This window comes from Pseudopodoces humilis, chromosome 7 (genome assembly GCF_049639895.1).
Source record: "Pseudopodoces humilis isolate 2021_Gansu_Grassland_sample_001 chromosome 7, ASM4963989v1, whole genome shotgun sequence".
In the NCBI taxonomy this organism is placed as follows: domain Eukaryota; kingdom Metazoa; phylum Chordata; class Aves; order Passeriformes; family Paridae; genus Pseudopodoces; species Pseudopodoces humilis.
Window position 1 is genome coordinate 37959683 of NC_142206.1, and position 26353 is coordinate 37986035.

The 26353-nt window shown below is 39.4% G+C and overlaps 2 protein-coding genes across 3 annotated transcripts in view; one reads left to right on the forward strand and one right to left on the reverse strand.

Annotated features, from left to right (window-relative positions):
* Nucleotides 1-345: 345 nt before the first annotated feature.
* Nucleotides 346-13866, reverse strand: PPP2R3C (protein phosphatase 2 regulatory subunit B''gamma). Its single transcript, XM_005520294.3, has 13 exons — nt 13743-13866; nt 13005-13132; nt 11799-11903; nt 11118-11230; nt 10221-10318; nt 7817-7887; nt 6947-7079; nt 5799-5854; nt 5651-5726; nt 4908-5044; nt 3174-3311; nt 1456-1515; nt 346-768 (listed from the first exon to the last, which is right to left on the reverse strand). Exons 1-13 carry the CDS (start codon nt 13825-13827, stop codon nt 580-582), a joined length of 1389 nt encoding a protein of 462 aa, XP_005520351.2. The 5' UTR covers nt 13828-13866; the 3' UTR covers nt 346-579.
* Nucleotides 13364-26353, forward strand: part of PRORP (protein only RNase P catalytic subunit) — a 38498-nt gene continuing 25508 nt past the window's right edge. Inside the window, exons 1-4 of one of the 2 annotated variants that reach the window (XM_014249991.2) lie at nt 13364-13377; nt 14659-16064; nt 17106-17153; nt 18510-18642. In XM_014249991.2, coding sequence (XP_014105466.1) covers nt 15064-16064; nt 17106-17153; nt 18510-18642 — 1182 coding nt within the window. In that variant the 5' untranslated portion in view covers nt 13364-13377; nt 14659-15063. Of the gene's footprint in view, nt 13378-13979; nt 14068-14658; nt 16065-17105; nt 17154-18509; nt 18643-26353 lie in introns of those variants that run through there. The other variant, XM_005520417.3, reaches the window with a different exon arrangement.

Genomic DNA, 26353 nt, shown 5'->3' on the forward strand with positions numbered 1-26353 from the left:
AAGCTAGTGCAGTTTTATTTCTCTTAATGAACCTCTTAAAATTAGGTAACTATCCGGTTCAATTATTTACTTATCCTTCCTGTTACACACTTAAAGCTGGTCATGCATAGAAGAAAAAGGCCTAAATTCTTTACTTCTTCCTGAAAACTTTTGCCTTCACAACAGAATGCTCAACAGTGCTGTAATTAGAGGAAGCCATGCAGAATGGAGTGGGAGGCTTGGGATGGCTGAGCAGATACAGGTCAGGGCTGAAGATATCAAGAACCACATTCTTGCTTTTACTCAGGGTAAATTCACACTTGGAATAAGGTATTTAAATAAGAATAGGGCTTGGTACACATGAAAAAAAGTCCAAAAATATTTATTTAAAAAAAAATGTAACTTTTGCCTCTTAAACAACAGTTACTTTTTTGGTTTCAGGAATTAATTCTGTGACTCGTGTGTACCACATTTTATATCATATATGGGGCAAAGGAGGAAGGGAGAGAAGTAAAATGGAAGAGGAATTGATTCAGATAATGAATGATGCTGGCCCATCAGATTGAGATCTCCATGGATACAGTCTGCTCCCATTCAAAGTCACGTATCATCCCCATCAGCAGTGTTGTCATTATCGCTTGCCACAAGGACCTCTCTGTTCTCGTACGTCCAGAACCCATTCAGATCAATTAGAATGCTGGTAACAGTGTCTCCTTGACTGCTATTGATCAAGTCTTGAAGGGAGATTTTGTAAGGGTCCTTGGGCTTCACCATATCAAAGATTTCATCCTATGAAAGACAAGTCAAAATTAGGAGAAAAGCCCCCACACATTAATGAGCAGAATAATAGCTATTTCATACCATATACAGAATGATATTTGGGCAACTTGTGCCACCCACACCAGTTTACAAAAAGCAGCTGTTAAGCCCCAAAGCATTTAAGATACAAAGCACACTGATTGATTTGCTACAGTTCGGACAGTGTCCTCAGCTCCCACATCTCAAGTAAGAATTTGCTTTTCTGGGAAGGCTTTAGCCACAAAGTGGCAAAAAGAAATTCAGTTCACTTGTAGGAGTTAAATTTTGTGGAAGCTCTTGTACTTTCTTTATGTACTAAAACTGCTAAATATACAGTAGATAGTTATCAGTTTTATAGGCTTTTAAGTCACCAGTCTGCCCCCCATCCCCCAAGGAATGATCCTCAGAACTGTAAAATGCACTTAGCAAGTACCTTCAAGTGTAAGGAACAAAAACAGGTAATTTGTCTATTAAGAAAACTACTAGAACATATCAGTTATTTTACAGAGCAACTGCTGACTAGAAAGGCATTTTCAAATCTATGAGTAGGACAAGTCAGCTCATTTCTACTACTCTCCAAGTAAATATACAGCAACCTAGAAATTATGATGTAACATAATTAAATTATGAAATGCTTATTCAGAGATTTTATACAGTACTCCATTTGGCAGAGCTAACCTTGACATCCTGAAAAGAAACTGGTTCTTGTCCATGAATTTTCATTTGTTCCTGAATAGCCTAGAAAAAAGAGAAGTTGGGAATGGCTAGTGCAGTATACTATTGACACTGTATAAAAGTTGTTAAATGCTTCTGCATATTAAGCTGTATTACCCTCTAACAAAGCATTCATGGTACAATGAATGTACATGGTACAATGAGCTTGCAATCATTTTCCTTCCACATGTGAGGCAAAGATGAATTAAGGCATTATCAATGATATACATCTCTAGGTTCACAGTTCTTTATTAGTATGATATGAACCTCACTTTCATTATGAACAGTGTTTGAGCCATTTGCATATTATCCCTCAACACTCAAAACTTAAGATACTAATACTCCCGAACCATAAGGTTACATTTCTGACACAGTATGAAATATAGGCTAGGGAAAGAGAAGGAAAATGACCCATCAGCAGAAAGACAAATCAATTATTTTAATGTGGTACTATTTAAACATCTGCATCACCAAACCTAACACCTATGAACAGAACTGTTTCACTAGCACTAGCTGCACAGTCCTGTCAGCACAGCTTTGCCAGCACAGCCTCTGTAGGTGCAGATCTATTCACACTTAATGTCAGCAGAAAAGCAATCATTCACAGAGTCAAGAAGAACTGTTCTGATTTCAAGGAAAACTTACAATGTTCCATGTCCAAAAGGAGACTTGTTACAATACATAAGTAAGGTGGATATAAGATCATGCCTTGAGCAGGCCTGAATGCTTTACTGACTCAATGGTACGTACCTTGCTCCTCATCCTTCAAGCATACAGCTAAATACAATGACATTATTTATTTTCACAGGTCTAATACAAAGATCCATATAAAGAAATTTGGAGAGCTTGAGCCCATGTCTGAATAGATACTACTGAGGGAATCCTGTACATGAATAAACCATCAAGCTTGTAACTCAGCTGAAACTATCCACACCAAAAATACTATTTTACTGCATAGCACTTCTCTTCCCATATCTCAGGTAGCTATGAGAAAAACAAGATGAAACAACAAAACATGCTCTCTCTCCAAATCAAAATCACCACTAGACAGAAAGAAAAAAAAAAACAACCAACAAACCAACAAAAACCCCATTCCACACAAACCACAGTTTGGAGGAAGATTTTACAATCTTAAGTTAATTTTAACAGCAACTAAAAAAATTAAGCTTAGTTTAAATCTATTTTGGAAGCAACAGGTACAAATGCATATGAAAAATGCAAGAAGCTTCTTGCAAGCAAAGCACTGGATGAGAAATCCCACAGCTATATATGCCTATCAATAAATTTCATTATTTTAATTTCTTTTAGTGAATTTTAGGATTACAGTTGAAATGAAAAACATGGACAATAATCAATTAGAACCATCATAAACTATTTTAATAGGTCATCCAATTTTAGGACAATTTTCAATAAAAAAAACCTCAAATCAATAGAAAATATTTTTCCTACTCAAAATCAAAACAGTCAATTTCAACTGCAGATAAACTTCTGAAAACACCTTTTGAAATCTTTCCAATTTTTGTCTATTTAAAAAAAAAAAATTAAATCTTCTTAGAAGTCATTACAAGCCTGCCTGTGGCTATAGGTAATTTGAAGTGATTTCCTGCAGATCTGCATGCAGAAGCACATAGGCTATAACACTATAAACACAGAAAATGGCCTACTTGTATAAAGAGACTTACCCTAAAGAAATAATTAAGGGAAAAGACATTCAGGTGTCCTTTGTTCTCTATATCAAGCAGTTTGAAAATATATTGCAGAGCTGCAGGCTCCTTTCTGTTTTCTAATGCAAGCACAAAGTCCAGGTAGGTTTTATAGTCCTAGAAGTAGATACAATCATGTTTATTACAGTCTTCTTTCTAAATTGATTCTGCAAGCAGGAACTCTATAATTGGCAGCTATTTCATTGTAGGGGATCAGTTTATTTTCTGAAAAAGACAACATGAAATAGAAAATGGCTGCTACCACTAATGTGCACAGAAAAGTTACTTTTTAATGACTGCTACTAATGGGAAATTCTGCCATTTTAGAGGCAAAATAGCATTCCAAGCATAAATCCAAAAGAAACATGCCATATATATGCTTTTAAACAATGTTTAATATATCTTTAAATTGCTGAACATACCCAACTAGTTAAGAAAAAACATATAAAATATTTCATTATTATAAATTGTCTAGTGGCAATAAGCCTACTGCTACCAAATAGTGAACGATATGGCCAATTATGTATATAATCCTTAGATCAGAGTCAGTGGTTTGGTAAATTACATACTAGAAATATTAGTGAACATTCCAAATAAGTATCATTTTTATTTTTCATTAGTATGGATTCTTGGTTTCCCAATCAAGATACAGTTGTGACAAGGACAGAAATCCTACAGCCCTGTGTGTATAATTACCCTGTTTACCTGTAACACCAGAGAGTTGTGATGTCATTCAGAGGGAGCTTGACAGCCTGGAAAAACAGGCTACCATCAAGTTCAACAAAGGGAATGCAAAATCCTGCATCTGGGGAGGAATAACCCCACTATAGAGCTGTAGAGCTGGAAGCTGACTAGTCAGAAAGCAGCTTTGCAAGAGGCCCTTGCAGCAAAGGCTGCTGCCAGCACCCTCAGCTGCATTAGGAAACGCTTTGGTGGCAAGTTGAGGAAGGTGATCCTTCTCAGCCTGCTTACACTATGCCCTGGCACTGGGTCCTGCTCTGGTCTCCCCCATACAAGAGAGAAGAACCTACTCTTGCAAGTCCAGAACAGGACAGCTAAGAGGATCCCTCATGACCTCAATGATTATGTGATTCTCACAGAAAAACTGCTCAGGGGCCAAAAGAACTGTGTAGTGCATTTGTAACATCACTTTAAACTCCAGTCCTCTGAATGCAGACAAGAATTGTGGCTGGACATTAAGCAAAGTTTCAAAAAATACAGATATAAGGTGTTATTTTAAATTAGTTAGACTTCTCGTTTTTCACAGCTATGGAAAGCTTACAATGAAAAACACAGTTGTCTTCATGAAGAAGTTGACAGCTTAGCTAACTTGGACTAATCTCAAGTGTGCCACTTGTCTTCGGTTCCCTTTAAAGCATTACATTTAACTAAAAAGTATTGCTGCATCTATACATTTTTTTCAACATGCACTTTCGTAACTGAATCTACAAGTGGCCTTATCCTAGGCTGTCTGGAGTCTATTACCTCAGCTTTTTCAAACAAGCAATTTATTTTTAGGCCATGCAGCAATCACCTTGCTCTTAAAAAAATTAAATTTTCAATATGTTGCATGGTCATCTGTGTGCACAGTGATAAATGGAAGTTACTTTACCTCAAGCTACTCTTTGTTTAAAAGACACTGATTATTAGAAATTTCTCAACTCAATAAGCCAAAGATGTTATGCTGTGGATTAAGGGAAGATATGTAATTACCATTTCACCATCATAAGTTAAACATTCCTGAAAAACACGATCCAAAAATATGTTGGTCAGAGTCCCTGTTCCATACCGGGACAGTTCTTCTTTGCTGAGCATACCATTGTGATCTTTATCAAGGTTTAAGTACTGACCTAGGAAGGAGACGAAAAAAGAAAACCATAATATACCTCTATTAGAAAAGAACTGTTTCAAGAGAGAAAAATAAGCATTGAAATGCTAAATTTTCTAATTTCCTTAATAAAATTAACACAGTTAAGTGAGAATTTACTAGATCCACAATAATATTCACAAAGCATCAGAAATAAGCACAGAACATGGAGGGAGAGGAAGTGGGATTCCCATGAGGTGTTAGCAGTTCTAATCTAAGTTAATAGCTGTGGATACTGAGAGAGGAGCAGAAGGCTAAGAGCATATTATTTTATACAAATATACTGTAAGCATTAAAAAAGAGCTACAGATGATGCAAAGGCATGAACAGAGGCAGAAGAGAAGGTTACAGAGAAATCTTGTACCTTGTGCAACAAGGTACAAGATTATAAAACCACAATAAAGAGCAACAGTGAAGAATTAAAATTAAAGAAAGTCAGGAAGATAAACTGAAAGGGTGGATACAGGATTTGAAAAGACAAGTTAGCAGGAGGATTTAACATGACAAAAACAGAGAAAAAACAGCAGTAATAATGTGCCTAAGTCATACAAGAAAGAGAAGAAAAGTGTTGACATAGAAAGGAACCTACCATAAACTCTTAATGCAGAAGGAGCAGAAAACCAATTTGTTTCCTGACTTTCTTTAGAAAGTTCTTCATCCCTTAACTAAGTGAAACATAAAGTTAGAATTCAGAAAGAGTAAATTAAAATACAACAGTATATGTTAGAGACCTTTACCTCCAGTAAATCATCCAGGAAGCTGCAAGCTAAAATATCCTGTATCTTTATCTTCCCTGCAGCAAGAAAAGGAAAATACATTTTAACAGTTGCTCAGCCAACACATCAATTGACTTATTCTCATTTAGGTGGTTCCACTTCAGAAAGAAGTATTTGGAGCACAAATTTTTAAGAAACAAAAGCTAAACAAAACCCATATCTAACATCAAGGATAAGGCTCTAGTTTCAGAGATAAAATAAAATACCTTTTAAAATGACTGAACAAAACTAGCCTGATATTGGCAGGAGCTATCCTGAAGCCTTAAATGCCAGAAAACTAGATTAAAATAAATGTGAGTGTTCAACATCAACTCAGAATGTAAAATAAAAATGCAAAGAAATCACTCTTAAAACATTTGATGAAATAACAGTCTCCTAAATGACAGGATACTCTTACATCTTCAAAACTACAGCTGTGACACAAAGGTAAGGTAGCAGAATGCACTTCTGCTGGTGCAGCTCTGACTGGTGCACAGACCCTGTGCTAACAGCTGTGCAAAATAATGGCACTGTAACTTCCCACCCACCCTCTCCAAACGTTTGCAATTACCTCTGTCAAAGGCTGCTGCCCACACAATTCTCACCTTTACAAGGGGCACAGCTGGACCTTGAAAACACATGTACTTTGTGACTTAAATTGAGGGCATAGGAGGGAGCTACACCTGTAACAAGCATTATCAGACCTAACTGCAGACCTTTTCTAGTAGGTCTACATGGTGCACACAGATTTAATCACAAGAAAAGCACATGACTTTAACCATTCCTGAGCATTTCCACAGCTCTGTGGGTGTTCTGACAAGCAGTTGTGTTCCTGGTTGCTGTATTTTCTATTCACCCTAAACACTTATGAAATTAGCTACTGCTAATGGCTCATTATGATGAAACAATATCTTATATGTCAGTTTCTGTGAGATAACTCTATAGTACTTCAACTGATGGGTAGCTCACAGAAATTAATTAGCTGTCAAAGTAGATTATTAGACCCACAACAAAGAGTCATGGTCTTCAGTGGAGATTAATCTTCAATGCCGAACAAAAGCCTACCAGGACAACTACACATTCCTTTGTAAACATAAGTAGCTTCAGTGGAAACATTTTAAGAGACCTACCTGTTCTGAGAGGATCCAGAAAGAAGAAGAACTTTCTAACCGCTGTGCAGACATAGAAGGAGTAAAAAGATTTTTCTAAGCCATCCAGTTGTGGCAAAGTAGGGATGAGTTCCAAAATATAATTTTCTAAATCCTGCAGAATTAAGAAAGAAAACAAGCATTAAACATTACTATTGTTCCATGTTTACCATATTCTCCCCTGGCTTTCAAGTGTATTCTGTTAAAAATACAGTCCTGCAACAATGCAGAAAACAGCATGAATGCAGGTAAAAAAAGCTCTTGTCTCTGTGCAAGAAATCCCAGATCATATACATGCACATATGATTCTAGGGCTGAAACAATCCATTAATAAAGCAGAATTTAACAAAGTACAAGATATTTGTATGTAAATATAAATGCATTCAGCTGTGCCTTTTTCAAATAGCAGGAACATAACTCCTGATTGGATTATCCCATTGCTGAATATTCTTTAATAAATCCTTTTTCTTTGAGTGGAAACTAGGACAATTTTATTTTTTAATTTATTTTATAATATTACCTCCTTTTAGAACAGGAGAATAATTCACTGAGGAATAATTTGTGATTTTTACCATATCCTACTACATCTAGTAAAGTGTTAATGACATGAAATCTTTGTAGATACAATAGTTTTCTCAGAAAATTACCCGTAAATTCAAAAGGCTAGCACCACTCTCACCACCACATCTCTTAAATATAAATTGAATTGCAATTTATCCAAACAAATGTGCCAACCCCAAATCTGTATTATGATATAAGCTTTTACAAGACAAGACTAGGAAAAAACTGGGGTCTTTCTGATGCTCTATCATTTGATTAAAGAGACATTAAATTAATCAAGAATTTACTTACTGATTCTCTGAGGTAGCCTTGTCCTGCCACATCATATAAACTGAGACCTATTCTTGTCTGATGAAGCCATACTGTGAAACAGAAAACAGAGTTACAGTGCAAGAAACCTATGGGGCTTTTGAGTTCTTGCCAAAATTTGAAGTTATTCTAGAGGTTGCAAGGCACAGTTGGATTTTAAGTGCTTCTTCCCATTTTTCTGAGCGTTAAGCAAAGCCATGTCATGCGCTGCTTAGAAAGTTTCAGTCTGGAAATTTCTAAGAGTCACTTGCAATGTACTATAAATATACACTTCATAAATATATACTGTTTGTAATATAAATATACACCCTTGCCACAACTGCCTTATAACTAGATGTGAAAAATGACTGAGCAGATACCACATTTTATTTGGTGTATCACAGAATAGCTAGGATTAGAAGCAACTTTAAACATCACCTAGTTCCATCCTCCCCCCACCACAGGCAGGGATGGTACCCACTAGATCAGATTGCTCAAAGCCCCATCAAACCTGGCCTTGACCAGTTCCAGGGATGGTGCATCCACAAGTTTTCTGGACAATCTGTTCCAGTGCCTCACCACCCTCTGAGTAAAGTATTTCTTCCCAGCATCTACTCTAAATGTCTTCCCTTTTAATATAAAACTGTTTCCGCTTGTCCTATCATGATCTGCCTGGGTAAGAAGTCACTCTCCCTCCATTTTATATGCTCCCTTTAAGTACTGAAAGTCCACAATGAGGGCTTCCCCCAGAGCCTTCTCTTCTCCAGGCTGGACAACCCCAACTCTCTCAGCCTGTTGTCATAGGAGAGGCTCACATCTTTCCTGGGTTGACTTCAGGTGGGGTCTCAAGAGTCTCAGAGCAGAGGGGGAGAATCATCTCCCTTGACCTGCTGGCCATGCTTCTTTTGATGCAGCCCAGGCTTTCCAGGCTGCAAGCACACACTTGATTATATGGAGTGACATGGATTTGCTCTCTCTCACTGACTTAGAAACATGTAGCAGTGCATTTTCACTGCATTAAACAGCTGTGCAATGTCATTTACAGGTAAGATTGTGACAGCCCCCTGTATAGGACCAGACAATGCAGTTACAGCCACAGGTCAGGCCCTCACTTCTGAGTCACAAGACAAGAATTAGAATCACAAAAGCATCTATCTTTGTAATGAGAAGGCACATTAATTGGACATTCTACAGGACAATGTACTTGAAGTCATTGTTAAAACACTCTAACAGTGATGGAGTATAGATTAAATTAATAAAAACCATTATTCACATACTCAACATTAAATTTAACTCCCATTTTCTGAAGAAACAGTTCAAAAGTTCCTCTTATGCAATATGAGCTGTCTTTCATAACATTCACTCTTCAAGGTAAGTGTTTCTCCTGGTGGGCTAAGTGTCACTCAGATGGCAGACATTATAGAGTGAGGCTGTTTGGTTCTTGGCTTAAATTTAAAGAAAGTGAATCACACATGAAGTGACTTGGTGGTGGCAGCTTTTTTTTTTATTATTATTATTTTGTTTGCTTGCTTAGCAAAAAAGTATCATCCTAAATATACAAGACTCAAAACTTCTGGGTGAAACAAAGCTCTGAAAGAACCTCTGTTGTGTTCATCTGGGTGACCCTTTATGAAGTGCATACAATTGTGACAGACTTTGCCACAAGTCTCCTATCCTGCAGCTTTTGGGTTTGCTGTTGGAAATGGGTCTATTACTCATTTCTTGCATATTGTGCACACCTGCGTATCATGCTTTCTGCTCAACACAAGATTTTAAGTTAAGCAGACTGAGCTGCTCAGAGAAAGGTGCTGTTCTCCTTTCCCAAAGGCTTTAGCAGATATAAGAACACAGTAGCAAGGTCAAAAGGTAATGAAACTATTCCTTTCTGCTACCCAGCCTAGCGTTTTTAAACAACATCTAACACATATTAAAAAAAAAGCGCATTTTTTCAGCTCTAGTGGATATTTATAATAAAAAATAGCTGAAAATATGGTAAACAACAAGCACAGAAACATACTGACATATTTGACAGTCAGAAAATATAGACAGCACCACTGTCAAAGGACAAACAGCAAACAAAGCTATCTGCCTGATCAAAGTGGTTAAGATCACACCTGACATAGAACTGTATTGTTTTGCACTTCACAGTATTGCCTGAATAAAGGAAATCAGAATGATAATATATATAACAGATCAAGCATATCTGTGGCCAAGGAGCGGTGGATTTCAGAGGTATGATGGATTCCCACCTTCTAGTAACAAGAAAAAAATCCCAAGCCTCAAGAAAAATAGCACTTGCAGTTAAGGGCAGATCTCATTGCATTTGAAGGGAACATCAGGTAACTAATAAAGCTGAAAATAGCCTTAAAATGAAACAACTTCTAAGAGAGAAGAAGCCTCCACTAACCTTTTCGCATGACGTAATTGAAAAACTGCATGATAGATATTCTCCCATAAGGATCACTATGGAGTAATTTGGCGAAGATCTTCGCCGTAAAGAATTGCCTGCAAAACACAAACACAAAGCTACTTCTATGCATATGATTACACTGCACTGACAGATCCAGTTACAGTATTTGAAATTTACAGATCCTGTAAAATAATGTTCTAACACAGAATGTGTTAATATGCTACATTACACTCATCAGGTGGAATCCTACCAAGTAACAACAGTAGACTCAATAAAAAGAAGCTACCATTTCTGCTCATGAGACTCTTCAGTGAGAAGAACAGAACTTTTGAGAGCTTTTATTCAATTTCTCTTTAGTACAGTATGTTTGGTAGCTTCCAATCTTCTACAACAAATATGCACATAAAAGAAAACTGCCAGTACTGACAAATAACTTGCTTCTGTCCAAAGCTCGATCACAAAGCTATGTGCACAACTGCCATCTCCAACAGGAGCATAAAGAAGGACCATTCACTGCATGCTCTGCACATCTGGTAGGAAATTCTGCATCAGAAGATATTAGGGGAAGGTTGGACAACATCACTGGAGACATGATTTCCAGTTCATTCATATAATGTGCTGTTTGCTGAGCACTAACATCTAAAAATGTTCATGCTAATAAAAATTTCTTCTTCAAAAGGATGCACTACCATTATTTTAGGAACCTCTATTAAAAGTCACTTCAGAGATGCAGAGCACACCTTTGCAAGGATGCAAAGTAACCAGTTCATCAGTAACTACATGGATATGACTTTCTCTTACCATTAAACTGTTCTTGTCTATTTTAGCAACTGGAAGCTACAATAGCACTTGGGTTCAGTTAAAATTAGCACATACAAGAAAAGAAAAACTTACTTGCATTTTGGTCCAGCTTTTTCACCAACTTTCAAAAAGTTCTCATAATTAATCATTGCTTCTTCCCCAATCATTGGTGATGTCTGATGTTTGTCCAGTAGAAACCATAGATTCTTAAAAGGTATTTATATTTGGTTAAGAAGATATCTCTTTAGAAACATCAATGTGCTTAAGACATAGTGTTTAAGAAACTCAGCAAAAATGTGGGCTTGATGCAAGGCTCTCTCAGTTAATCAGGACATATGGTCAGTTCAGCCAGAAAAGCATTCCCTTAAATGCTGCAAAACACATGCACACTCTCCCTCCCTCACTAGCATTTCTAGGGTCACACCCCTTCTGCCCTTTCAGTGCAATAAAATCAACCACGTTAGGAGTCTCTCTCAGTGATACATAAACAGAACTTACTTCATCCTCTGGGCCCACCAAGGAAATCATTGCAATGTGCTAGAAAACCAGAAGCCATCAATTTGGTCCTCACATATATAATAACGAGGAAGTTTCACACTGGCATTCCCAGCCCAAGGCTGGCAGCACTTCCACTTTACCAAGTACTGTGTGCTCAAATACAAAGCATCTTACTACAAGATTCTGTGGGCAGACAGGAGATCATCAAACTCTGACAGGAACTTATCTAAATCCATTCAGAAGCCATTCCAAAACACACAGAAATTCTTTTCCTACCTGTAGCTCTTCATTATCCAACAGTTCTCTACTTTTTCTTTGCAGAAAGACAGCTCTAGATTCTTCTCTTAATTTCTGAAGTAAGACTTCATCTTCAGCTGGCAACTGGAAACATGGTGGCATTTTAATTTTCTGCATAGTACCATTCAAAAACTACATATCCAGCAAGTACTCTTAGGTGGTCTTGAGTCACACACTCTGATTGAAGTTATTTACTTGACAGAAAATAGCCAGTCTACCAAACTTGCTTCTGCTGCAAGGGATATCACTTGCATACTGTCTGAAACCATTTAAATAATGAAGCACATACTTAAAGCAGGACATCTTTAACAGAACAGACACAGAAGTAACCCTTTGAGTAACCACTTTCCCTAGAAAGTGACTAGATGTGAGGCTCACACAGAGAAGAAAAACATTTACTGTTGTTTTACCTGGGAGAAACAGCACATTCTATTTTGTGGTAGGCCTGACTCTCCAAAGTGTGAACATCTACTAGACTTGTTTTGGCCAACAAATAAGATGAAAAAATACTTAATGTGAAAGTTCTGCCAATATTTATGTGCCGAACAGTACAGCTCCACTGGAACTTAGAGAGTTGCACATATATCCATCAACTGAAACACAGGTACTCGAGAACTTAATTGGCAGAAGCATGAGACCCTAAGGAAAACATGACTATGAGAGATCTGACAGCAGCTGAGTGGTCAAGTTGATGAGTGCCAGCAATATCAAGATGTTGATACGTGATCCCATCCCAATCTGATTCATCCCACAACTAGGTTGCTGGACCAATCATTTCTGATGGATAATGCAAGTAACAGATCTATCTCCAGTCTGCAAGACCAATAACCCACCATATTCATGAGGCAGCATCCCATCATGTCTAAACAGGAACCAGAAGATATATATGTGTAACACTGGTATATCAAAATTTAGTTAGAACATTAAGTGCCTCTGAAAGAGAACTTCCTATTTTTATCAAGCAGCCTGATGAGCAAAATATTTCACTGACTCTGATACAATTCTTAGCAATTATTTCAATGCTGAAATTCACAATCGTATAAAACAAAAAATTAGACTAAGCAATTCACTCAGAGCTCAATCCACTTTACCTTCTGAAGCTGCAGGGTCCCTATGAATGAGCATAACTTTTTTTACAGCATAGAATAGCCTCTTGTTAAAAGTTTATCTGGATACTTCACTTACCCTGTAGTAAAACCGTGGTATGCTTGCATATGATATATTGTCACTTTTTTTCCCTCCTTTCCATTCCATGTAATATTTTGTGAACAATTCCATTTCTTCATCCTTTAGCTCTTGTTCATTCTTTTTGGCTGATTGACACAGAAAAGAATGTTCACGGTGTACTCCAAACAGAGTTGTAATGTAATGAGGGGCTTAAAAAACAGAGTTAATACAGAGGCTTATCCGGTTGTGCCACTTAGTAACACAAATTCGAAGTGGAAATAAGCGAAGCACAGACCAATCGCATAAATTACGTAATAATACGGCCCGTAAGTACTTTGAGTATGTACACAGCACCACCTTCACTGACTGCACACAGCCGACTCACTGCAAGGTATGCATTCACAGCAGCTACATGAGGATGCCTGACAGAGCAGCAGTGCCGCAGACTCAAATCGCCTTTCCTAGCGGGGCCGGGGCCGTCGCTGCGCACCCGCGCTGGCTGCGCTCCCCGGCGAGCGAACCGCTCCCCGCCTCCCGCCGCGGTGGGGTGTGCCGGGCAGCGCGGCCCTCACAGCTCCGCGCCGCTCCCGCTCGCTGACCCCTGAACGACGGGAGCTCGTTTCTCCGCAGGGGGACTCCGGGACCCGCCCGGACCCTATGGCAAGGGGAGAGGCCGACGCTAGTCCCCCGGCCCGCCGGTGATTGCGGGCACCCCGGGGCGCTTCCCCCGCCCGCTCCCGATCCCGGGGCACTCACGCGCGCGGCGCGCGGCCAGACGGGCCCGCAGCCTCCGCTCCCAGTCCATCGGCACGCGCCCGCCGCCGAGCGCCTCCCCGCGCATGCGCGCTGTTCTACGCGACGCGCCCCTGCCTCTCCGGAGCTTCCTGCCGGCAGCTGACAAGGCGGAGCAGCCCCGCCCCTCCCACCCGGGCGCGCGGATCACGTGTCGCCCTGCCCGTGAGACGCGATTGGCTCCACGCGCGGGCGCGGGCCCGCCACGCGCTTCCGGGCCAATGGGAAGCTGGCCTGTTCTAGCCTGGGGCACGCGCCTGCCGCGCATGGCTGCCGCGCGCTGCGTCAGGTGGGCCCCTCATGAGCGAGGGGCGAGCGAGGGGCGAGCGAGGGGCGAGCGAGGGGCGAGCGAGGGGCGAGCGAGGGGCGAGCGAGGGGCGAGCGAGGGGCGAGCGAGGGGCGAGCGAGGGGCGAGCGAGGGGCGAGCGAGGGGCGAGCGAGGGGCGACTTTCCCAAAACCTGGGGGTTCTGCGGTGCGGCTGAACCGGGTCCGCGGGGCACCGAGACGCAGGACCCTGCGGGTTCTCCCCGTGAGGCTGACCAGCCTGCGGTCTACCCGGTATTTACCCGTATAATCTAATGTGTATCTGGGATTTCAGCGTAATTACCGCCCGCGGTGTTGCTCTCTCTCTTTGGCAGCGGCGTTACCAAGGATTTGGGATTGGGAAAACAAGTTAAATGGAAGTTTGTCATCAGGTGAAAAATGTGAGGGAAGCCATGTAGGAACCCCGTCCTGGGACTGCCTGAAAGATCAGGACCGGGATTTCTCACCTGAAATCGTTGAGCTACCTCCAGTTTCGTGTTTGCTAGCATGCAGATGTAAATATTACAGGAATCCACGGAGCAGGTCGTGATATCGTGGTGTTGTTTTTATTTTTAGGAAATCCCCTGACTTGGACAAAGGCAGGAATAAAAACCCTGTGCTTTTTGAGCAGCTGCGTCAACTTTGCTTTTCTGCATACAACATAAGCAGTACACATCATTGCTGTAACCAGCAAACAGGAATCATAATACGCAAAACATCTTCTCTAGAAAGAAAGATACTCTCATTTTGGATGATCATCCTCACAGTCCAAGAGACTGATTTTTGTGAAAAAAGATTTTACCATTTTTTGTGTCTGTAAGAGACAAAAAGGACTCACAGAACAAGCATTTGGAAACAGAAGCTTATACAGCTTGACATCCCTTGGGCTTTTATTTATGAACATCCCCATGCAAACTGTATTTTTCATTTTATAACTTTATCACATACAGTGAGCTAATTGTGAGGTAATTTTGTTTTGTGATGGCACTCCTTTCTCAAACTAGTCAGCAGGGTTTTCAGGCTTTGCTATGGAAATGTCACATGTTCTGGCCTGTTTCAAGATGCCAACAGCTGTTTGCTGCCTCTTTCAGCATCCCTAATAGGGAAAAAATTAACTATTTCAGTTTTATGACATCTTCCAGCACTGCATTACCTGTGGACCCCAAAGAAACTGATGTTTTACCTACCAAGAAAAGGTCTGAAATTGATTGCAAAGAAGGAAAAGGATGGGATGAGGAGACTAAAGAAACACCTGAAGGGAAATTCCGCTTTTCTTCCTCTGTTGGAGCTGCAAAGAAATGGTCAATGAGTCATGGTCTGTCAAGGCATAAGTTTAGCAATATACAACCTCCAGAAAAACCTTTACAGGCTGAGGAATGGAACAAACTAAGGGAAGATTTCCGATTACCTGAAATATTTGAGGAGGTGATGCTGAACAGTATGATCAGGTGTAACAGCCCCATTGATGTGGCCAAGTCCTTGCTGACCCACGTGGCAAAGCGTAATGGTGACATTGCATACAATGTGTTGGTCAAATACCTGACACTGTGTGTCCAGCAGGGACAGGTTTCAGAAATCCGTGATGTGTATGACATAATGAAAGCCAGGTTTAAGATTTTAGAAAGTGGGGCTTACAACCTTCTAGTCAAGGGGTTGAGCAATTCAGATCAATGGAGAATGGCCTTGACTCTTTTGGAAGAAGTGAAAAAGATTATGATTCCGTCACGAACATGCTACGAGTCTTGTATCAAAGCAGCCAGCCGTCACCAAGAAATGAAACTCGCCTTTGAACTGTACAATGAAATGTTGGCTAAAGATGTGGTCCCGACCTTGCATGTCCTGCAGTCGTTTTTTGACTACAGCAGGGGTATGAAAAGTGCTGAGTTACAAAAAGAGCTCTTTGGTATCCTCTTATATTTGAGAGAGAACCAAATATACCCTCACAAAACATTTATGCGGAGTATAAAGCTATGGTTTGAAAGGTAAATAGAGTTTCAATAGCAAGATGCAGTTCATGAGGAGGAGGGATTCATATTATCCCACAGATCAACTCTAAGACTCCTCAACATCTCATTTTAATTTTTGCTTCTCCACAAGAGACATGTTGTCATGAAAAGATGCATTTTATTTTTGCTCACTAATTACTGTGAAAGTTTAAAGTTTTTACTGATTTCACCTTTTCTTTTACCTGTTAAATACTACTCCTTGGTACAAAAATTAGGAAATCGTGTTGGGTCATGGCAATTCAAAATAGCTGACTTATCTCTTTCTGGTGTGCTAGATAAGGAATATTGACAGATGTATGAGGGCTTTTCCTGTAATTTATTGGCGTGTAGAAGTAGTAAGCTAGTTGAAAGTTAAATAGTTCTTTAAAGGATAGAGGCAGCAAATTCCACTGGGTAAAGTGAAGATTAAATGTATGGACTTTGTTCATCTCCTAGTTTTCTATACAATCTTATTAGGAGGCTCTATATTTTAGCACAGTATTTAGCTGGTCACACTCTTTGTTTTTATGAGTAGTGATTGTCAGACTCTGCAGATTACAACTAGTTACAGTGCACATGCACAGTGGGGTTCACCTGAGCCCATTCCGTATTTGTCATGAGGCTGGATGTGAGCCCAACTGTGATTTTTTTAACTGTTCACTTTGATTTATGTGAGCTACAGAGCCATTTTACAAGTTAGTCTTCCTGGATTGAAAATGTGGCAGAGGCAGTAACTTAACACTTGTCAATGCACACTGATTGTTTGTGTCGTTCTTAAAATTTGGGGACAGCATAAACTGCTGAGGTCAATGGTCTCAGTTCTTTGCATGTTGTTAAATGCTGGTTCTTTATATAATATTTTTAGGTGTTAATTAATAAATTAATATGGATTTTAATATAATTTCTTTGCAGGGTAGATGGTTGTTTGTTTTTTTATAGCTGAATGTTGACCAGAATATAATTATTCTGACATATAATTCAGATATTGTTAAATAAGAACCTAATGTTTTTATTTATCATTCCCTCTGTACATATTAGTATACCAGGAGGGAACTGGAGAGGACACCTGACCGACATTAAAGACAGGTAAATGCAAGATTTTATTTATAAGTGAGGTGTTGTCTTGATTAGTCTATGCTGAACTATTCCTTCAAAAATATTAAAAAAATTGCTTTCCTTAATACAAAAGTATTTCAGTCTTTGAGAATATGAACCTCTGTTGTGACATATGAATTCACAAACTCCAGTTTCCAACTCCTTCTTGTACATTAAACAAGACCCAACATGCATATTTGGAAAAGAGCTATACTTAGAAGAGCCAATATAGAAAAACACAGTAAAAAGTAAGAGGTGCCATTTTACTGTGTGGCTTATTTGTCTCCTGTTCAGGATTTAAAGACTTTCTTTTTTGTTGGCTTTATAATACTGTTGTTTATCACAATCTAGCAGAGCAGCTTTGGTGTGTAAAGTGTTATCTTCTTGAAAACTGATACTATTTGCACACTGCAGTTAACTTGTACAGATGAAAGGTTTCTCCCTATCTCATTTTCAGTGAAGGCAAAGTAATGGTTCTTAGGTTTTCACAGGTATATTTGGGTGTGTGTTTCTATTACAGTGCAGTTTTCTTAATGTCTGTAAACTGCTATTTTAAATGCTATTCTATTTGAATCTTTGTTTTATGCTTTTGTAGCAATTTAGCAATTATAAATGTATTAATCATGAGAATGTTTCCAACAGATTATGGGGGGGTTCAAGCGGTTTATAAAAATGCTCTGTTGCATACTGTGAAGTGAAAGCACGTGTAGACCCACAGTTTTTGAAGCCATTGGAAGAACAGCATAGCTCACTCTTTTAAGACTCATTTGCTATAAAATGCATTTATTATTGTATAAGAATGTGTGTGGTACTGTACTCTGTTATAATAATTCATCATATTTTAGACAACCTTTTCCAGCCTTTAAGAGTTTTAAAATTCTAAGATCAATTGTCTTGACTGAAAGCAAAGTCTGTTTTCTGTCTTACGGTCTGTAAACAGTTAAAGACTTTGACAGCTAAACTAACTTTGATCACCTCATATTTTATCATGGATTAAGAATCTGCAAACAAAATGGTGACAAGTGGTTCCATAGTAGTTATTTTGTTAGAACTGTAAGAACACTTTATTTTGAACTAAACAAGTTTGAGGTAGCCTGTTTGGAAAAATATTTGAATAAAATGAATTTTTTTTTCAAGAAAATAGAAAGAATATAAGAGCTAATTACTTTAGTAGGTTTTGGGTGCATCACAGAAAGAGTACAACTGATTTTCTGATGACTGTACTGTGTTGGGGTTCTTTTAAACTCATATTGACTCAAACAGACACTTGATAAATGAGTAATATTTAAGGAATTTCGTATTTAAAAGCCTTTTTCCTTTTATTTTCCTGTTTCACTATTGTTGCAGTGGACAATGCCCAGTTTGCAAGCATCAGCTGGAGGACAGTAACCTCACTGAAGAGGAGTACAGTAATCTCAGTGAGAGAATAATAAGGGATGTGATACATGGAACTGACACTTTTAGAAAGACGAGTCCAAAGGTAGGTCTTGTACACTATCAGGTTCATTGGCTAGAAGGGTAATATACAAGTAATGTTCAGGCACTTAGAGAACACCAGATTTTTTTTTTATTTGCTTTAAACATTGGTAGGTCACTAGATAGGCCATGAAGTATCCTGTGTGTCTTTTTCAGTTGTGTTTATAATTTGCATCTAAATCTCAACATTTTTCATATTTTATTTGTTCTTATATTTTCATCCAGCTGTTAACAGATGCTGAAATAATTAAAATGTGGGGGTTTTTTACATTAAAAAATTAAAATCTTTTAATCCTCCAAAAGCTAAATTTTAAATATGGAATAAAACCCACTGAATAGAACAAAATAAGACATCTTAGCTTGCAAAGAAGTAAAAGAACTGGTTATAATTTTGTTCTATCACCTTTTACAACCCACCAACCTATCAACTACTCCTCAATTTTAAAGATACACTTTCATATTTATAATTACAGTATACATTATAAGGATCAAGCTTTTCAAAGGTCGTGGTAAACATATGAGAGGACACAATTTCAGATGCTACAGTATATTGCAGTTCTATGACTTAAGCAAAGCTTTTGACACTGCCTCCCACAGCATTCTCCTGTGGAAGCTGGTAGCCCATGGCTTGGGCAGGTATGCTCTCCCCTGGGTTAAACTGGCTGGATGGCCAGGCCCAGAGAGTGGTGGTGACAGAAGGTACGTGCAGTTGGCAGCTGGTCAGCAGTGGGGCTCCCCAGAGCTCAGGGCTGGGGCCAGTCCTGTTTCATACCTTGGCTGACAATCTGGACGAGGGAATCAAACGCACCCTCAGCAACACCAAGCTGGGTGGGAGTGTTTATGAGCTGGAAGGCAGAAGGGCTCTTGAGGGATCTGAATAGACTGGATCAGTGAGTCAAGGCCAGCTATGAGGTTCAACAAAATGTCGGGTCCTGGACTTTTGTCACAATAACCCCAGGCAGTGCTGCAGGCTGGAGACAAAGTGGCTGGAAAGCTTCCCAGCAGAAAAGGACCTGAGGGTGCTGCTTGACAGCAGTTGGACATGATCCAGTGTGTGCCCAGGTGGCCAAGAATGCCAGTGGCATCCTGGCCTATATCAGAAATAGTGTGGCCAGCAGGACCAGGGCAGTGATTGTCCCCCAGTACAGAATGCTGGTGAGGCCACATCTCTAATCCTGTGTCCAAATCCTCACCATAAGGACATTAAGGTGCTGGAGCATGTCCAGAGAAGGACAATGGAGCTGGTCAAGGGCCTGGAGAGTAAGTCATAGGAGGAGCAACTGAGGGAGCTGGGGCTGTTCAGCATGGAGAAAAGGAGACTCGGGAGACCTTACTGGTCTCTACAAGTGCCTGAAAGGAGGCTGCAGCCAGCTGGGGGTTGGTCCCTTCTCCCAGACAACTGGCAACAAACAGTGCAAGAGGAGATAACATCAGGCTGTGCCAGTGGAGGTTGAAGTTGGACATGAGGAAGAATTTCTTAACTGAAAGGGTGTAGAACATGTAACGGGTTGCCGAGGGAGGTGGTAGAGTCACTGTCCCTGGAGGTGTTCAAGAAGCAACTGGATGGAGCAGAGTGCTATGGCCTCGTTGACAAGGTGGTGATCAGTCACAGGTTGGACTCGATGATTTTGGGTTTTTTCCCAACCTTAATGATTCTATGATTCTATTTCTGACACATATGTATGGAGATAACAGATTTGGTGGTAGCAATATGGAACAAAACTGAGCCCCACTAGATGGAGCCCACACCACATCTCAGGCCAGGTTTGCTTTATCTTTGAGTATTGACTGGGGGTTTGCTGAAGCTAGCACCTCAGTTCTTCACTAGATTTGAAAATATGGAAGAGGACACCAGGTTTATTCTTCAGACTTTCTGCAGGCATGGACATTAAACATGTTTATCAGTTACAGAAACTTGAAACAGTTTTGGGTGTTTGTAATACATACAGCCTATTGTGCAGACATCTAATTTCCATACAGATTTTATTTTCAGTTCAGGACTTTTGATCTGATCTAGTTGTGAATTGTACAGGAGAATAAAATTCTCCTTAAAAATGTAGCAGTAATTTTAAGTATTTAATAGGTACTGGTGTTCTGTAATATCATAAAATAAACAAAAGGCTGTGTTTTACTGAACATTGTATGGCTTGAAAATTTCAAGTAGACTGGGCTGATTTGTCAGTACCAGTTGAAGATGGAGAGATTTAGGAATGGAGTTCTGGGTAACAAGACCTTCACACACAATCTGAAGAGCAGTAGAAATTCTGTTCCTCCTGTGTGAGAGCCTGACTGATTAAATGAATACAATGTAATGAAAAAAAGACTCAATACACTATATTAAATTTTGATGTCAGTAGATTCTGTTAGTCTGTGTGATAGATGAAATTCCATCATTTATCACTCTGGGACCACCTACTTGTTAGTTTCAAGTTGATTTCATTCCTGTTCTGTATCAGCAGGCAGTCCCTGAACGGAGATGAACTTGGTGTGTTTACTGTTGTTTGTACAGCTTAAAGTCTGCTTTCTCAGTGAATTTTGAGCATGGATGTGGGGGTGTGTCAAAACAGTGTCATGATGTATCAGATGTTTCCAGAAATAAATTTGGGACTTTTTAGTTGTCCTTGTGCTATAAAGGCAGGCATGTGGTGACAAAAATATGTTGCCCATTTTAGGTATTTCAGACTGTGTGACTTCTTCTGCAGCCAGGGGCTTCCAGAGGGGAACTAGGTGATGAGGCTGAAATAAGGATGTAAGCAAATATATCTGAGAAGGCGGGGAGATTTTACTTTTCCAGTCAATCACTTTTTTGTAGTGGCTGTAATTCAAATAGGAAACTTCAGCTTTGTCTTCTTTTCTTCTAACTAGTTTTCTTTAGTGCATCTATATTTCCTGCAGTGAAATGATTAATTGGGGAAACGGTTTGAGTTGTTTTGAGCTCTAAATATTTTTTTCCAACAATGTTTCAAATTGAATCTATTCAGTTTGGAATCTCTTTTTTTCTTCACCAATGAATAGTCTTTTGTCTTAGTTTTGCAACAGCTTTGTTGCTTTATTTCTGTCACTTAAGAATAAATGTGATCAGAGTAGAAAATGAGGAGCAAAGACTTGGTTTGTTGAGGATTCCCCAAAAAGTAGTTTCTTGTGCAGTGATTAAAAAGAAAAAAAAAGTCTTTTTTGTAATTAGTTTTAGGAAAGAAAATCAAACAACACAGGTTTGTACATGAGAATGGTAGTGAACACTGTTTACAAATATGTTGAAAAGATGGCCTGCATGAACTATAAAACTGATTGTGATAAGGAAATGTTACAAATCAAAAATAGGCATCAATTCAGATCCTTATGCATAGTTCTGGAAGGTCTGTCAGGACGTCATGTGATGATCAAGTACAGCAAGCTGTAACCTGGCAGGCTGCCACAGAAAGGAAGCAGTTATAATAAGATTGTCACCTTTCATACCAAATTTCTACATGATGTTTTCTGTCAGATGCTTGTTTACTCTGGCTGCATTTAATTGGGAGCTATGCCATTGAGCCTGAGAGGATATAATTGGTATGCTGACAGGCAGAATCAACTTTTGCTGTGATGGCTTTCATGTCACAGCTGCTCTTGGGTGTTTACACAAATTCTGTAATTTCATTCTCTTTGTGGCTCCTACATACCTCTGATAAGCCTGAAAGGGCTGTTGTGCAGTGGGAAGGAAGCTTATGGGACATGTGTATATGCTGTCAAGAAGGCAGGAAGAGATGGGTTTGTGGTCATGTGAATTCCCACACTAGATCTGGGCTAAGCAGGGATTTTACATATTCTTCTAGAACATAAGGGGACAACAAGGAGGAAGTAGCCCATTCATCTCAGTGTCCTCTTGCATCCAAATGAGGCAGTGCTATTTCCAAGGAACCTTGAACATAAAGTTCTAACTCTTACCTTTTAGATTGATACTTTTTTTTTCTATAAAGCTGTGGTTCTCCTTCCATCTCCATTCTTTGCCCCAAAGGCCTAAGTGACCCAAGGAGGGCTTTGAGTGTGTGTCAGTCCTGTTCTGAATGTGGCACAGTATGTGCCACGACCCAGGCTAAGTGTGCCATTTACCTTCTCTACCTCTGTTCCCATGGATGTGAGCTGAGTCCTGCACCAGCAGTGCAGTGGGCAGAGGCTGTGAATGAGCAGCACCACACTCATCACAGTGAGTGCCTGCAAGCATCTTCCTGTTCCTGACCATTCCTCCAAAGGCTACAGCCACAGCAGTTCCTGGCTTGGGGATTATTTGTAAACTCAGAGGCTGGACAAATTGTGTGCAATCCAGAGCACATAGAGATACCATATGCAATACTGAGAAAAGCCATCCTTTTTAGAAGGGTCTGAAGGGGATTTCCAAGCTTTCAAACTGTAGGGGAAGTATTCAAACCCTTCAGGCATAGCAACAAATAGATTTGAGTGCTCCACCAAGGCGCCTTAAAAAAAAGAACTGGCTGGATTTCAGTTGGACAGCTGAATTTTATTTCTCACACTTATGTTCATTCCTGTGTTTTTCTTCTGATACCAAGAAACATTGCTGAAAACAAAGCAACCCCCATAACATTGTATTTTATGAAACTTTAAAATGGAATGTTTTCACTTCTCTAAAATATACCCTGTTTGATAATAGGGGCAGTTACATTATACTTCAGTGCAGTATAATATTCTCTTAATCAGAATTTGCTCTTTCCTTGCACTTGAGGATATTGTCATTTAACAAGAGAGGACACATTGCTTTTTCTGCTGTACAAAGTATTAAGTATTAAAGTATTGTGACTTCTTCTGGAAAAAATATATATTGAATATTGTAGTTTTGCATTTTTTAATTTAACTAGTGTCTCTCCACCATTCCTGAAGTGAACAAAAACTTTATTTTTTAGAGGAAGTGACAAATGGCCTTTTCTGCAGTGATTTGAATACGATTTACTGTGGGGTTTTTAATCCTTATTTTTGAACTCTGCATTGGCAGGAACATAATAGCCTTTCTTGTATTCATAAGTCCTCTGTGAATTTGCTCATGTATTTCCTTTGTACGTTAGATTACTTTGGGTTTTGGCATTTAGATAGTAGACATTTTGGATGGTTCAAGAATTTGACCAATGCCATGATTTTTATTTCTAGTTGCCAACTTATTTCTTATTTAGACTTGAGAAGAAACATGTTAGAGAGATTTAATTTTTCTGTGATACTAAACTTGTAATACACTTAGAACTGTTTCAGACATTAAAATTATTTCAAAGTACTCATGTGGATTACTCTCATTGCTCTTACCAAAGGACTTACTTCTTTAGCTGTATTTTCTTTGTTTTGAAATGTTTATTTATTGTTATCATGTTTAACATAGTATCTGTAACTATTAATAATGAATTCCTTCCCTCATTTTTGTTGTGGTTTTGAAGCTTGTAATCTGCATGTACACTGGTATGGGAAGAAAAATGTATATTTCTGTTCTATTAATCTATGAATGTATTTACAGAATCTGAAATAGTATTGTCTTAGCAAAAAATGCTGTTTTCATATTTTTTACTGCTGCTTTTTCAAATACTTCTCGCTGTGTAAACCAGACTTGAAGTCTGAAGGTACATTTATTTAAAGAAAAAACTTTAAATTAATTATTCAAGGTAGCAAAATTAGTCTTTTTTTTCCTTGCTTGCTTTTTCAAACAATAATTCCTATAGTTCTATTTTTTTACAACCAACCTCTCTTGCTTTGCTGTAATATTCCAGGCTGAGAGTTACTTTTCATAAAATGTTGTTTCATAATTTAGCATAGTCAGGGCTACCTGTGGGAAAAGGTGATCCAGGTAATCTCACCTGCTACCACTCATTCCATTTCCTGGCTGCATTTTCATGCCAGGACAGTCCTCTCTGTTATAACCTCAGCAGGGGACTGGTGCAGACTAAAAACTGTTGTATGGGCTGAGTTCATCCACTTGAGTCTTTCTCTGTGTGCTAACAATGTGTGCATAGGTAGGGAACAAAGCCAGGAATGAATGGCTGAGGAGAGGGAGAAGGTGGAAACACCCTGTTCTGGGGCAGCACCAGTACATACCAGTATAAGGTGGTGGTGAAATAGTGCATGAGCCATCCAGCTGGTGTGGAATAGAAAAAAATGCAACTTTTTGTGCTTTTGCCAAGATATGAATGGACTTGAGCCACCCACACCCTAGTGATTAAACAATAAATTATTTAAAACTCTTCAATTCTTTACATCAATATAAATTCCATCATGGGTTTGGTTATAGCTGGCTTTTTTTTTTTTTTTTCAATTGATTTAGTCAGTGTGTATCAGTTTTTGAAGGAAAGATTTTTTAATTGAAGGCACAGTGAATAATATTTAAAGGTTGCATAGTTGGCATTCCCCTGTTTTCCCAGTAAGGCAATGAATGAGATCAGGTGGGTTTTTTAAAATTCCCTTTTCTTTTGTACATGGTGTGAAACAGGATATCACCAGAGCCACTGTGAGCGCTGTGCTGTGCGTGTGGGGGAAAGTCCCGCAGTGAGGTAACAGCCCTGCTGTTCTGCAGTACTTCTCTGCAGAAACTGAGCCTTAAGGAAGGTCATGTCAATAAGCAATACAAAATGTGTTTTTAGTTTAGTTCCTTCAGTTTGAGTCATGTTTTTAAGTCCATAAGGAAAATGAACTTTTCCTCAAAAGCTTTGTGAGATGAACCCGTTAGAACAAGTTTGAAATCAGTGTAAGGTTGCTATATTTGTTTTGGTGCTTTTACCTGAAGTGGGGGTGGGGGAGAGAGAGAGATGTGTTTTGTTACTTGTTGGCATATTGAAGGAATTCATCAGAAGTGCCCCTTGTTCAGCAACTGTTTCCATGTAAATGCTCCTGTGGCGTACACCACCTGTGTGGTGTGTGTAGATCACGTTGCAGTCTCCATTTGGAAGGATAAGCCTTCAGGAATAGCTTGCACTTTTTTTTGCCTAAACCAACCTGACTCTTGGAGATGGTCCTGTGAAGGTCTAAGAGGTGGACTTAATGATCCTCGTGGGTCCCTTCCAACTCAGCATATTCTATGATTCTGTAACCTTCATGTCATCCTTCTACTGCATGGATGGCCATCATATCTGGGTTCTCTTGATTAGTTGTACCCTAACTGCAGCTGTGCTCTACTTCATTCGCTGCTTAGAAAGAAAGCCTTTAATTCCTTCTAACAGTTAGCTAATGGGGCAGATATCTTTAGGGAACTGTGGATGAATCATCTGTTTACTACTGTGGCTGAAGTAACATCTGCATAAAATCCAGACAAATCCCAATCCTTAAAATATCAACATTATTTAAATTGTCTACTTTCTCTTGTAGGGGGTTGGTCTTGGTTGGACACCAGGTGCCCACAAAGCTGCTGTATCTCTCCTCTCAACAGGACAAGGCCAGTAGGGGTATAAAATGAGATGGAAAAACACTTGTGAATGAGGATAGAGACAGTTTATTAAAGCAAAAGCAAAGCCTGCATGCAGAAGTGGAGAAAAATAAAATATTTATTCTCTACTTCCTCCAGCCACTCCCTGGGAAGTAGAGCATCAGTATGCATAGCAGTTGCTCCAGAAAACACAGGTCATAATAATAAATGCCCTCCCCTTGCCCCCTTCTTTCTGCTGGATGTTGTTATGAGGAGGTGTCATATGGATGGGATATCCCTTTGGTCAGGTTGAGTCAGCTGTCTTGGTTATGTCCCCTCCCAAGATTTT